Source organism: Lissotriton vulgaris, chromosome 11 (genome assembly GCF_964263255.1).
Source record: "Lissotriton vulgaris chromosome 11, aLisVul1.2, whole genome shotgun sequence".
Lineage (NCBI taxonomy): Eukaryota > Metazoa > Chordata > Amphibia > Caudata > Salamandridae > Lissotriton > Lissotriton vulgaris.
This window is the reverse complement of record NC_141699.1, coordinates 365975020-365990297: the sequence shown is the minus strand read 5'-3', so window position 1 is coordinate 365990297 and position 15278 is coordinate 365975020. Positions and strand designations below refer to the sequence as shown.

At 43.2% G+C, this 15278-nt stretch overlaps 1 protein-coding gene across 1 annotated transcript in view; it reads right to left on the bottom strand.

The window, feature by feature from the left end:
* LOC147679786 (myoferlin-like) overlaps window positions 1-15278 on the bottom strand; it is a 3853508-nt gene that overhangs the window by 3256106 nt on the left and 582124 nt on the right. The window contains exon 6 of the mRNA XM_086943347.1: window positions 13685-13848. Coding sequence (XP_086799473.1) covers window positions 13685-13848 — 164 coding nt within the window. The remainder of the gene's footprint in view (window positions 1-13684; window positions 13849-15278) is intronic.

The window sequence follows — 15278 nt, the reverse complement described above, 5'->3', positions numbered from 1 at the left end:
ATCAGTAGACGTTAGACGGACCTCTGTTGGCGTGAGAAGACCATTTAGTTAAGTATTCGTGGGTAGCGCCCACTTCTTTGTTTTGTTTTTTAATTTTGTTATTCGACCATTGCAATAGCCGAAGCCAAGGGGTGAGTACATTTGTACTGTGTTCTTTGCTTTCACTCCTTGCAGTTGGTAAACGGACCAGTGAGCTTAAAAATGCCTGGTCTGAGCGGATTTAGGAAGCTTTGTTGTTTTGGTTGTAATAGGGATTCCCGGCTTGAGGACTCATGTCCGATTCCTCCGGTTGGAACTCCCACCTATGAGCTCTATTCTAAACATGGTGTTGGCCCCATTGCCTTTAATGAGGCTTGGATCCGATACACGAAGAAAGATTGTGTTTTACGGTGGCCACAAAATGGTAGCTTCGAGCCTGATATCTATACTAATATAATATAGAGCAAGCCCAAACCTTTGAGGCAGGTAATCTCAGGAACCACAGCACCAATCACAACACCCAATACAGCGTTGGAAAGGGCAGTTACAGCAGAAGGACATAGGCTATGCAGGCGCCCACCATATACATTTAAAAGGTAAAAGAACTGTGCCAGCAAAGTAGTCCCTTGTGGGCGTGTCTGCGTTGTGCTGGGGTCGTGACAAACGCTGGGGGCGTGTGGTACGTTCCCCCCTTCATGCCATGTCTCATATCGTGTGCTAATCCCACCCTGCTCCCTTTAAATACCCCAGCACCCCATAATCATAACCCACCCTTACTCCTTAAAATAGCCCAACACCCTTAAACACTAACCCATCTTAACACCTTTAGCGTAAAGAAGCCAAACAGAGAGAAATTAAGCAGGCGAAAAGAGATAGAAAAGCAAAAGATATGACGATCATACAGGCTGCCCAACAATTCAAGGATAACGAGACTGAGCGAGCGATTGAAGTTTTAGACAGACAACATCATATGGCAATAGATAGATGCTACCCTGTGTTGCCTACTTCTCCACGGAGTAAGGATCTTGACAAAGATCCCTTAATGTCTCATTTGTTGAGATTGCCTCCGCCTTATGTACCAGGAGCTAATGCACCCATATTATTGCCACCTGTCCAGCAACCTATTGTTCAGCCAGGTGCTCCGGCTCCACAATTGCCTCTTCCTGCATTGCCACCTGCACCTCCTTTGCCGCCAACTTCCGTACCTCAGTCTCCTTCATCTTCTGGTTCTCTTGTGACGGGTAGTTCTTCTCTTCCTTTGCTTAATACTGCGTCTCCGGTTTTACTGTCTGCTTCTTCCCCGACTCGTAGTGGGTTGGTTGATACTGTTTCTGGTCTCTTCTCTCCTCTTTTAGGGTCTTTTAATAGGACTCCTGCCTTTTTTTGAAGGCAATCCCGTAGTCAGATTCCAGATTCTGCCGAACGAGTTGCATTGGACTCTCTTGCTCACAAATGGATCATGAGTGGTCCGCTGTATAGTGTACCGGATATTCTGAGTACCTTTCTTCAGTGGAATGCACCTACGCAGAGATACGTTTTTAATATCATGTGTGACGCTCTTGCTAGAGGATGGGAGGATATGGAGTTGGATTTAACTCCTCAGGGTCTGTTAGATATACAGGACAGGTTTGATAAAGGATTTATTGGGGGTTCTGAAGTTGAGGACGCTATAAAGACACTTGTTACTTTTAGGTCTTTATATTCTTCTCAGACTATTCTTGAACCTGATTCTGCAGTTAGACAGAGAATGAAAAATTATCCTATGAGGGAAGTTTCTCCAGTCTGGAGAGAAGCAGTTCTGCAAGCGGTCAATGTTCCAGGTGTCCCTGCTCATTTCCAGCATATATGGGTACATTTCCCTTGGAAATGAGCTGAAGTTTTAGCACTTAAACAGTCTTTACCGGACCCTCGTAAAAATCCTGCTGGATATTATAAGGAGCTGTCCCAGACTGTTGATGCATGTATCATGAACTTGGCCGATATTGATATGCTGATGGGGAATGTAGTTTCACAAGCATTGTGGGCTCGGATTCGTAGAGAGGACCACGACCAAGCTTTAGGTGGTAATTGGCCCGCTATAGCTGCTGCGGATGCAACACAAGTGGGTGGTGCTAAGCCAGATGATTTGATTACACTGTTGCCTGGTAGAATTATCGCTTTAATGAAGACGATGATGCCTGCCTTACGCGTTAACTGGGATAAGTTAGCTGCGTGTAAGCAGAAGAAAGATGAGAGTGTCTCCGATTTCTTTACTCGTTTTGAGGAGACGTTTATCGATCACAGTGGTCAGGATATGAGTACTGAAGGTGGACAGCGATTATTTGTGGATAAATTTGTATTTAATTTGCTTCCTGAATGGTGGCATAAATTGAAAGACTCCGAAAGTTCCTGGGCTGTTTCTTCCTCTGCATAGATATTAGCCACTGCCCAGTATTACGAGAATAGGGATAAAGAAGAGAAAGATAAGATGGAGAAAAAGACTAAGGAATTTAAAATGCATGATCTTCTTCAGCAGGCTTATCCCCCTTGCTCTGGTCAGCGTCAGTTTGAGCAGCCTCCCCAGCCTCAGAGGTTGTTAGAGAAACGTGAGCCTTTTGGTCCACGACCTTTGCTTGGTCCTAATCAGTGTGCCTATTGTAAAGAGGAAGGCCATTTTAAAAATAGCTGTCCGGTTTTATTACAGCGTAATAGTGGATTTCCAGGACCGCGAGGCCGTGGTGGTTTTCAGTCAGCACCTAGAGGTAGAGGGCGAGGTGCGTTGCCTCAAGGACAACGTTCCTTTCCCCCTCAGAATTGTTTGAATTATTTTGATCAGCAGAATACTCAGTCTGCGCAAAATTATAATGACGATTATTATGTTAAAGGTGAGGTTCAGGATTTTCATTCTAGTTAGGACAGCCATGGACAAAGTATGGGAGTCGTATCAGTTCCAGTGGATCAGAATGGGCCTTATGTTGAAGTTGTTGCATTGGGTGTTGCAGAGCCATTTCTTTTGGATACTGGTGCAATGAGAAGTTCTATCATTCATTCCAAACTCCCTGGGGCACCTTTGTCTGGCTTAACAAACGTTTCTGTAGGATTTTCTTGCGCCCCAGTTGCTAACCCGGTTTCTTGTCTTTCGCCTCTTTCGATTGGGCCTTACGATTTGGAATCTCCGCTTATTCTAACGACTGGTTGCGGAGAGAACTTGTTGGGTTTGGATTTGTTGAAACGTCTTCATGCAGCGTTGTATTGTTCCCCCTCTGGTGTGCATCTTACCTTGGGTGAGAAATTGGTTTCTCCTACATATCTATCTAAAGATCGATATCCGCCTGAATTGCAATGTCTCCCTGCTACGCTTTCGGCTATAGGTCCAAATGATGTTGGTCTGCTACAGATTCCACCTTACGTGGTTACTATTAAGCCTGATGTTAAATTGCCACGTATTCCTCAGTATAAGATTTCTAATGATGGTGAACGTGCTTTGTTGGCTATTATCTATAATCTGGTTCAGAAGGGTGTGGTGGAAGATACGAGAGGTAATGTTTGCAACAATCCTGTTCTGCCTGTTCTTAAACGCACTGATCCTTCTCAGCCTCCTGTATATTGTTTTGTGATCGATCTTTGGGAGGTCAACAAGATTGTTGTCCCCCAGTTACCTGTTGTCCCAGATATCACTGCCTTGCTTACTACGATACCCACTTCAGCAGCATGGTTTTCGGTTATCGACCTCAAGAATGCCTTCTTTAGCATTCTTATTGCTGAGGAAAGTAGGGATATTTTTGGTTTCTCTCTCGGAGGTCGAAGTTTCCGGTTCAAGCGTGCACCTCAAGGCTATTGTGAAAGTCCCTCCATTTATAGACAGGCTTTGAAATCCCAGCTTGAGGCTTTAATTTTGCCCCCAGGTGCCACTCTGATTCAGTACCTCGACGATTTGTTGGTTGCTGCCGATTCGGAGGATGTCTGTAAGGATGTGATGGTTTCTTTGTTGCGTCATTTCTCTGACCTGCATCACAAGGTATCCCCCTCTAAGTTGCAATATTGCCGCCAAGAGGTTACCTACTTAGGTCATCTCTTGTCGAAGGAGGGAAGACGGTTGACCCCAGAACGAATTCAAGCAATTGCACGAATGTCTGTGCCATCCACACAAAGGGAGGTACGTGCCTTTCTGGGCATTATCTCTTATTGTAGACAATGGATTCCAAATTTTTCTTTGCTGGCTAAACCTCTGTTGGCACTCACGTTGCAAGATACACCACAAGCTCTCCCTTGGACTGAAGAATGTCAAAAGAGTTTTTCTGACTTACGTACTGCTTTGTGTTCTGCCCCTGTGTTAGGTACTCCAGATTACATTAAGCCTTTTACACTCTACGTTCATGAAAGAGAAGGTTGCACGTTGTCAGTTTTAACGCAGCAATTTGGAGACAAACAAAGGCCATGTGCCTATTTTTTGGCTACGTTGGATCCAGTAGCCAAGGCATTGCCTAGTTGTCTCAGAGCTACAGCAGCGGCAGCAATCTCTATTCATCAATCTGCTGGATTGGTATTAGATAACACTCTTGTTGTCATGGTGCCACATGCAGTAGATACTCTTTTGAATAGAAAGAAAACACAACACATCACGAGTGCTCGCTTGTCTGGATATGAGCTGACGCTCTTGGCTAGCCATATACACATTAAGCGGTGTAATACTTTGAATCCAGCAACATTGTTGCCCATCCCGGACGAGAAAGGCATTCAAGAACAGCATGATTGTTTTCTCCGAACAGAGGAGGAGACGAAAGGCAGAATAGATTTAAAAGACACACCACTTGTGGACCCGGATGGGATCCTCAGGGTGGATGGGTCTTGTTTCAAACTTCCAAATGGCGAGATGACTGCAGCTTATGCTGTTACCACCTTGTATACGGTAGTGAATCAGCACGCATTGCACAGAATTCAGCCCAAGCAGCTGAATTAATTGCCCTGACGAGAGCGTGTGTGTTGGTTAAGGGAAAGAGAATGAATGTTTACACTGATAGCCAATACGCCTTTGGTGGGGCTCATAGCTTTGGTCGCTTGTGGAAGGAAAGAGGATTCTTTACTTCCCACGGGACTAAAATACTGCATGGTCAGTTGGTGACTGACCTTCTCGAATCACTTGCTCTGCCTACACAAATAGCAATAATCAAGTGTAGCACTCACAAGAAGATTACTGATGATGTGGGTCGCGGGATTGCTTTTGCAGATGAAGTAGCGAAGGAAACAGCGAGAGATGTTACAGGTTGCATGTGTGTTGCGGGCCCTGCAAGATGGGTCAGAGAGGGAGGAATGTGTGAGGACACGATATAAAGTGTGAGAATGATTAAAGAAGAGGCTACTGAGAAAGAATTGAGTAAGTGGAGAGAAAGTACGGGAATGTTGGACTCGACTGGGTGTTGTACGGACTGATCAGAACATCAGCGTTGGCTGTTACCAGACGCCTATGTACTACCTGTAGTTACTATGGCGCATGGTCCAGCCCAAATCAGTGCGAAAGGCATATGTAAACTTCTGGCTCCAGTATGGCAGAATGAAGGAATTCCTAAATGTGCAGAAAATGTGGTGAAGCATTGCATTGTTTGTTTAATGCATAATCCAGGAAAGGGAACCCGAACTCCAGCATGTCATTTTGCTCCCCCTACGTACCCTTTTGAGGTATTACAAATCGATTATATTTATATGGATCATTGTAATAACCTTAATTATGTTCTGGTGGTGGTGTGTGCCTTTTCCAGATGGATAGAGGCCTACCCCTAAAGGACAATACTGCTTTGTCTACTGCCAAAGTCCTTTTGAAGGAGTTATCCCGAGGTTTGGTTTCCCGCGCATTGTCTGGAGTGACAATGGGAGTGAATTCGTAGGCCAAATCATGCAGAAAGTGTGTACAGGTCTTGGTATTAGGCAGAAATTCCATGCGACAAACCATCCTCAGTCAGCAGGTTTGGTAGAGTGCTATAATGGCACTCTCAAGCTCAAATTGGCAAAAATTCAGGCCAGCACGGGTCTTGCTTGGCCTGATGCCTTACCATTGGCACTTTTATCCACGAGAACTACTGTTCATTCTCGTTTAGGTCTTAGTCGGTATGAGGTTGTGTTTGGGCACCCAGCCAATGTCTGGGGAGTCCCTCGACCTAAAAAGTATTCTGACATCCCATGCCCAATGTTGATTGACTACTTGCATGACCTCACCACTAAATTACGTGTTCTTCATGAACAGGTTCAAAACGCTCTGCCGGAGGCCTCTACGGACCCAGGTAACTCCATCCAACCCGGAGACTGGGTCTACTTGAAGAATTTCCAGAGGAAAAAGAGTCTGGAACCTCGTTGGGGCCCGCCGCAGCAAGTTTTGTTGACAACACGTACAGCAGTATAGGTCGTTGGCAAAAAGAACTGGGTCCACAGCGTGCACTGTAAGAGGGTACCTTTGCCTCTACCTTTTGGGTTCGTAAGGGCATGAGTGATAGTGAAAGCGAAAGGGTCCCTCAATTTGTACCTCTTAGTAGTGCACGCCTGGATCAAACAAAATCTGAGAAAGAAGACGACGACGTGTTTCAAGAAGCTGTACCATCACATCTGCGATTGAACACGGCCAACCCAGAAACTTTATTTAAGGAGCAAACGATCCCTAATAAGACTCAGTATAATTTACGACCAAGAAGACGAAAGACAATTGAATTTTTCCATTTTCTGATTACGTTTTTGAGAGACATTTTTTTCCACTATCCATCAAGTTGCAGGGTCACGGTAGGAGTCTTAAGCTGTGACCTGAGTAGTGACATAGGTCTGCAGGACTTGCAGTGTCATAGGACGGCTAACAATCACAGCTAAGTGATCTAGGAAGATTGCCGTGAGCAACGCTTTAGAGTATGGATACAAAAGTGGAAATTAATTATCAAAATTTGAAGATGAAAAGTACATTTAAGAAATTATTGGTTAGTCCATGTGGCATAACATTATGTATTTTAATATGTTAATGTATTTTATTAGCGTGTGTAAGTTGGGTTGTTTATACTATCTAGCCATCACCTGTTCCAACTTCTGTCTCTTTATCTTTCCCTACTACCGCCTCTCCACATCGGTTTCATACACTCCCAGAACACGAACAGATTAGGAGAACAGAATATTTCAATAATTCATTTATTCAGTTATTGCATCAGCACCAACTGGTAATGAACACCACTGATTGTTGGGTCTGTGGGCTCATGCCTCATAATACAGAGAGAGGGATGCCATATTTAGTCCTTCCGTTCTCCTATGAAGGCTCCGCTTGGGCCTATTTGGCTATGTTCTCTAATGTCTATCAGAATCAGCTACGGTATCCTCCTGGTAGTCCATATGGTGGTGGAGCAGATTTCAGTCATAGCTCTTTGATAAAGGGAATAGTGGCCATGGCTAGAATTGCTGAGATTAGAAAGATTCCTGTGGATGAGAAAAGAGCATATGATGGCTGGAATATAACCCGTTATGTTACTAGCCTCACAGATAAGGCTAGGCGAAGGAGATCCCCACCAATTTGGACTGTACCTCATCGAGGTAATTTCTGCTACAGATCAATGGCCAGAATGTCAAAAATCAACAGGAAAAGAGTGTCTGTTCCCATACTTATGTCTATACACCTCAGATTCCCTCACCATTAGTGCCATCGCAAGGCACATATTTTATCTGCCATGACAGAGCTTATACATGGCTTCCTACCTACTTTTCAGGAACTTGCTATGTGGCTTTTCTTCTTCCTCCAACATATACTGCTCCTTCAGGTCATCATAAGAAGAGATATGGCAGGGGAGTTATTGATTCAAAAGACACGTAGGACAAGAAGGAGGTGACTTTATTAAAGGGTTGCTTCCTTTCTGGGGCCCAATGGCCAATAGCAGAGACATCAGACAATTAGTTTGTGTTGTTGAGGCTACCATAAATGTAACTTCTAGAGCCTTGAGTAATCTGACAGCCGAACTTCAGGCGGATCGCCTTATGACTTTGCAGAACCGAATGGTTCTAGACATTGTCCTTGCAGATCGTGGAGGAGTCTGTAAATTGATCGGGTCTAGTTGTTGTATTTACATTCCTGATAATGCCCCTATGGTATACGAAGCTATCTCCAAGTTACATATGATCTCCGAGTCTATACATCAGGACACCGAAGATTGGTCTGTGATGCGATGGTTTTGGGGACTACTGTCCACATGGGGATGGAAGATACTAACTTTCCTTGGAATGGTCTTGGCCATCATGTTCTCTTATTGTCTCTGTGTACAGTGTGGACCTGCCATCTGTGGTCTTTGTGCCACTATGTGTGTCCCGAAGCCTGTGTCACAGAAAACAGAGAATATTAGAATGATGCTACAGCAACAGCTCGATGACCTCATGGCCATTGACATCGACTCAGACTAACTTGAGTCCTTGGTGTTTTTGCCTGAGTAATGGCAAAAGGAGGGTCTGAGGTTCTTCGATTTCTGACTTCGTCCCGTATCTAGCCGCCATTTTGTGTTTCGTCGCCATTTTGTGTCACCCTCACTCAGGCAGCACGGCGAACGGAGTGTTTTTGCTTTTCTCAGCTGCTGCATGTCCTTTCAGTTAAAGAGTAACCCCATTGCCCTTGTTTCCGAAACCGATGTCAGGGTCTGGCCGATTTCGTTAATCCATGTCTGATTTGACTGACCCCCGTCTCGACTGACTATTTACCTTCTCATATTCTCTCCTGACATTATCTTATCCGACTGGCCTTCGCTATTCTCTCCTTGTATTCTCTTTTTACACAACTATCCTTTGAGGCAAACAAATACGTCCTGCCACCTGCAAATTGGATTGTTGGTACCACTACTGATTAATTTGTTGGGAGGGGTAACACACGGGGTCTGAGAAAGGGGCGTATTTGAGTCACCTGATAGCTTGTTTTCCAACTTTTCTCATTGGTTTGTTTTGTATGTGTAAGGAGTAAACTTTGTAAATGTGATTCCTATAAAAGATTGTGCACCACAGATTGAAGTGGCAGTCTCCTCAGAACCCACCTTGCCTGTAACTTCTGGGATAACGGTGCTTGGCTGCAGCTCATAAATCTGGCTTTCCACGCTCAACAGAGTGTCTTGTGTCTCTGTTCGACAAGGCAGGTGAACTCGGGGATTTAAGCTGTGCCCTGCGCCGCCAGACCCATAAGGCCCGGTTCTCCATAACCAGTACTTTCCCTGAGGCAAACACTTGCTGGAGTTTGAAAAGTAATTTTGGCCCTCACCACTGACCATTACATTCCCTGACTCAAACACCTGTTAGAGTTTGATTAGCAATTTTGCTCCCTTCCACTGACCAGCACTATACCTGAGGCAAACGCTAGTTGGAGTTAGAATATTATTTTTTCCATCCTCCACTGACCAGCACTTTCCCTGAGGCACACGTGTGGGAGTTTGTATAGTAATTTTGCCCCCACCCCTGACCACCACATTCCCTGAGCCAAACACTTGTTGGAGTTTGAAAAGTGATTTTGGCCCCACCACTGACCAGCACTTTCCCTGATCCAAACACCCTGCGGAGTTAGAATAGTAGTTTTTGCCCCCACCACTGACCTCCACTTTCCCTGATCAAAACACCCTGCGGAGTTAGAATAGTAATTTTGCATCCCTCCCCTAACTTGCACCTTCCCTGGGGTAAACTCTCTGTGGTGTTATGTAGTTTTATTAGACAAATATCTCCTTAGAGCACTTTCCTTGAGGCAAGCCCCCAAACATAAATTACATTTTTTTAAATACTTAAAGCTAAAAATATATTTGGCTTTGTTTGAAATATATTTCACGGTATACTCACAGTACATTTCCAATCTTTTTTGTTGTTGTTGCAAAAATCGATTGTAATATGTTTTGGAAGATTTTCTGTTAAAATAGTAAAAAAAAAAATAATTTTTGATTTTGAGTTTAAATGTAAACGTATCTGTAGTTTAAAAATCACTTAATTCCAAAAGAAAAAAAATATTTTCCTGTTGGGGCAGTTTTTCAAAATCTGTGAATGATTTAGAAATGTTTTTTTAGGTATATCGTTTAGTTCATTGCATTAGGAAGCTGTTTCATTTAAACTGTACACTTACTTTGATCAATAGATGGCAGTGTTTGAACTATTGAGGTTCAGTTCTCTCCTCTAAATCCAACTGCATGTAGCCACCATGGAAGTCAGTGTATCACTGAGCACAAAATGGTGGTCGGTTGCATTTATACGTTTTTTTTAGGAAAAATATGTTTTGAAAACGATTTTTCAGCGTGATTTAGAAGCTAACAGAATGTGTATTTATCATGTGCTACGTGTAAAGTTGATAAATATGTTCCGTTTTAGAATGACAGCCATTTTGAGTAGATGGCTGGTCGGCTGGTGTAATCGAAACAGTTGAAGGACACCTGCTTTGTTTACTTGTATGACTCATAGTTAGATTGGTATTTACATGCTGCTTTTGCCACTGACTGTAGTATTTTTCTCTGTAGGAATGTTTTGTATGTAGAAATCACTGTATGAACTTTTTATTTTTAATATTATTTGAGTTTTAAAGAAATATGTTCAAAATGTTACACAGGCATGCAAATTATGACGCGAGTATTAAAATCAGTACCCGGGTATTTTTTTTTAAAGGTTTTTTAATTGTATTGTTTTTTTGAAAAAAATTATTTCCAAGTAACAAAATTAACACCTGCATGTTAATATACTCCCCTACCATAAACCCCTATTTCCCTTGGATGCCATGCCAGTGGATGGGTTACAAATTAAAACTAAAAAAAGTTTTCACTTATCCATAATAGGAAATGTAATATCTGTTGCAAAGGTATGCATTGTAATAGTATGCGTTGTGAATTCATAAGTTGTGCTAGTAATTTATATGTAAGCATATTATCATGTGTTCTAATGGTTTGCGTTGTAAAAACATGCGTCGTAATGGTAGTCGTGTTGTAAAAATTGTGTTGTAAAGATAGGCGTGGTAATGGTATGCGTTGTAATGTCATATATTCCATTTCCTTAAGCACGAAGAAACTAGGCACTGGTTCCCCAGTTCCAAAGTCGGAAGCCCTGGCGTAATGCCACATTCTCTCCGACCTTTGTACTATAAGGGGCTTTTTGCCACGCTTCAGAAACATACAATATCATTGATGTATTAGACACTTGTTAATCAAATTAGATACACTGCAAAGATTGAAGGGAAGATGGGAATAAAATGTGGGGAGGATTAGATGAGACCGACTGGGAAAAGCAAGAATGTTTCCTAGCGAGGTTGCCATTCATTCAGGATTTAGGTTGGTACAATTCAAAAATCTGCATTGTATATATTATATGTGGGTCCACCAGTTTTGATGTGGCAGACATAGAAGGCTATATGTTTGACTTGACGTGGCCAGCAAGGGTCATTTCTCCAAATCCTGGGAACTATTGGACCGTTTTGTAATGAATTAGTGAACAGTTTAGCCACAGTGGAGGGCGAGTCACTGGATATTGATACAAGATTACCCCTGTTGGGATATGGAAAGGTTAGCCACCACCTGGGATATGCTAGTCTTTTTATTGCCCGAATGTGGGTAACGTATCGCCCCTAGACATGAACTCCTGGAGCAGTAATTGTTACTTGTGTATGTGAATTATGGGTGAAAAAGCTATTTGTGCAGGAGGTGCCCCAAAAACCTCAAAAAGGTCTAGGATCTATTTAGGAATCATTATGGTCTTATATGAATTCCGAGTAGGGAATATTTCATGATTTATATTTTAAGGCTGATGTGTCACTCATATATCTGCACCAAAGAAAGCAAGGTAAATGTGTTTTCGCTGGCCGATATGTGGTGTAGTCTCTTTGACTCCTTCATTATTTATCACCAACAGTGCTGATGAGGAGATAATCAGTGATTTTAGTGCCATAACGCCTGTGAAGACTGAACTTCAGGGTTTATTTGAAGCTACTAGTTATTCTGGACCACTTGGAGATGGGCAGGGTGTATTGGCAAACCAAGGTAGAGTGAATTTACGTAGGCAAGTCATAAGTTAATTTTTGTGTCCTATTAGTAATAGGAAGGGATGGGAGGAAGGATATGTCTGAGTAGGTAGATTTGATTTGAACAGAATTTATAGAGAGCAACAAATGCCCATGGGCATCAAGGTGCTATAGTCTCAGTAGTCCGATTCAGCCAAGATGCAAATCAATTGAGTTGCAAAAATTGCTGAAAAATCTCCCTATGAGGTGAACAGCTAGGTGTTTAGTCTTGTCTAAAGGGAGAATACAGTTTGATGGAACACAGATGGGGAAGAAGCGAGTTCCACAGCCTTGCTGTCATGACCAAGAAAGCTCTGCCTCCCCATCTCTTTCACCGGACTCTAGGCGCTATAACCAGACAGAGGGGAGCTGAGCAAAGATTTCTTACAGGGATGTACCAGTGAAACAGCACCTTGATTCCGTCCTGAAAGGCCTGATAAAGGGCCTTGTGTACTAAGCAGAGGGCTTTGCACATGATGAACTTTTTTTATAGGGAACCAGTGCAGATCAAATAGTCCCTTGGACACCAACTGCTATTTAGGAATGTCCGAGGTAAGCCTCGCCAAAGTGTTCTGCACTAATTGCAGTTCCGCTTGGGTGCTGTTATTAGTAATTAAATAAAGTGCATTACAATAGTCTGTTCTTGACATAACCAACACCAGGGCAACTTCTTTGTGTGCCGAGAGGGGGATAAAAGGAAAGAATTTATTCAGCATTTTGATAAGCCAGAAAGAAGTTGAGGTGGTACGGTTGGCCTGCCCATCGAATGAGAGCTCACTGTACAGGATCCCCCCAGATTCTTAGCCTTCTCAGTAGGAGCAGGTAAGTTGTTCCAAATGGAGACTTGAGTTCCAAAGAACAATACTTCAGTCTTCACCCCATTGAGCTTCAAGTAGTTTCTTTCCATCCATCCGGCTACTGCTGGCTGTCATACAATGGTTAAAGTCAGCTGCAGCCACTACCATATCCTTAGAGCAGTGCTAACTCACCATTGGTCAGATATTTGTGCTAAAGACAATTTTCGCTTTATCACAGACTCCTAGGCTTTTAATCTTGGGGCTGTGAGAGGAGTGACGGAACAGTGTATTATGAGAAGCTGTGCTTTATTCCTCATGTATCCAGAAATTCAAGACATCATGACAACATGCAATATGACTGTGAATACTGATTTGGTCTTCCTTATATGCTTGAAACAAACTTGATGGATCTCATATTCCAGGTATCTGTGTTCTTTAGGGTTGAAATAGAATGCAATTCCTGGCCACTAGCACGAGTTTGTGTCACCTGGGTGACATTTCTGTCGTAAACTTCTAAGGTAAGTTGTCTGTAGAACCCAAGTTATCCCCAGTCCCTATCTTTAGCTGCAGTTTTTATTTGTCTGTGTACGAAGTATCTAGATGGAAAATACACAACAGTTTTTTTCTCATGAGTTTTACCCATGATAATACAGCATTCAGTGTGTGGCACAACCAGTGCTACTACTAGTTTCATAAAACCATAACATACCAGCAACTGAGATGTTAGGATTTTGTCCTTAGTGACTTTTTATTCCCTTTGACCCTCAATAAGTCACACCTGAGGAATAAAGAATTGTGTAGAGGATCCAGTTCAGACTAACCTACCACATAAGACCGTGACAATTCTCTGGACTTCCTAGAGTTGTTACCATTGCAGACTTTGGTAAAGCACCAATCATGATATGAAATCACACCTACTCACCAGATTGAGAAAGGAGGTAGTTCGGATGTCAAGACTTTTATCAGCTTCTGTCCGGCAGCGTTTTCTAATCCAGTGACGACGACGGTGTGTGTGATAAGTTTTCTCTGCAGCATTCCAGGATTTAGGGCTCACAGATGGAGTGGGGCTAACACCATACTGCCACCCTGAAAAGTAACCAACAACAGAAAGATAGTAAATGTTCCTGACTGTAGTGACTTCTTTACTGGTAGTCATGTGCTTGCCCTTTATCCACACTTATTCGGAGTGGCGAGTCACAGGGTGAACCACTGGACATAGTTTGCACAACATGAGTTACATGCTTTAGGTATCTTAATATTTTCTCCACTTCTGTACCTAAAGTCATAGTCAGAAAGAGAGGAATGGTAGGCAAGTTGACAAGAGTTAGAGGACTATAGCATACCATGATAAAAGTAACTATAGAAGCAAGTTGTACTTACAGTTATGTTCTGTTCTGCTTTTCTTCAGAAGCATGGGAAGATTAAAAGCAACAATTTTTCAAGTGGGAGAGCAGGCAATATGAATTCTCCCTAACGTTCAAATATTCAAATTCTCTAACAAAAATAATTTGACTGCAGTGAGAGTCAGAGCAAAAGAAAAAGTTACTCATCTTCAGTAACAATTTTTGGAGTGGAGACACACGGCCTTATTTTGGGCTTGGTGAGCTGTCTGCTAAAGTGGGAGATTGTTTTTCTGAACAAAAAGTAAATGCAACAATGTGCAGGGAGGTTATTCCTGTATGTTGGAGACATTTAAAATGTTACCTGCCTTTTTTCGCAAAGCCTCACTTGGCAGACACAGGCAGGGAAAACAGTGGCCCAGCAGTCCAGTGGAAGATAAGACCGCTGGGTCAAAGGTATCACCCCACACGCCCTCCCCTCCGAGGACTACATCCTATTGGGAGACCTCAATTTTGACCTGGAAAAGAGCAATGACAACAGCGCCACCACCCTTCTGGACAATCTCGCCAACCTCGGACTCAAACAACTTGTTAATACCCCCACCCACATTGCAGGTCACACACTCGACCCCATCTTCACCTCCAGCAAACATGTCTCATTCAGTCACACCACAGCTCTTCATTGGACGGACCACAGCTGCGTTCACTTTACCTACAATAAGACCACAATCCACAACCATCCCCAACCCACCCTGCGAAGAAACTGGAACAAAATCACCATCGACCAGATCTCCTCATCGCTTCTTCTAAACCCCCCCGCCCACTCCTCAAACCCCGACCAAGCAGCCATTAACCTCACCCAATGGCTATCCAACAGCGCCGACATCCTAGCACCGTTGAAAAAACGTCAAATCAAACTAGGCAGCAAAAACGCCTCCTGGTTCAACGATGATCTTAAGAAATCGAAGAAACTCTGTCGCTCCCTTGAGAAGGCTTGGAAAAAAGACCCAAACACCAGCACCAGAGACGCCTTCAAAAACGCCACCCGCATACACCACCAACTAATCCGGTCTGCCAAGAAAGCCGCATTCAAAGACCGACTCGATAACAACGCCCACAACAGCAAGGAATTATTCAACATCGTCAAAGAATTTACCAACCCATCAGCCAACTCCA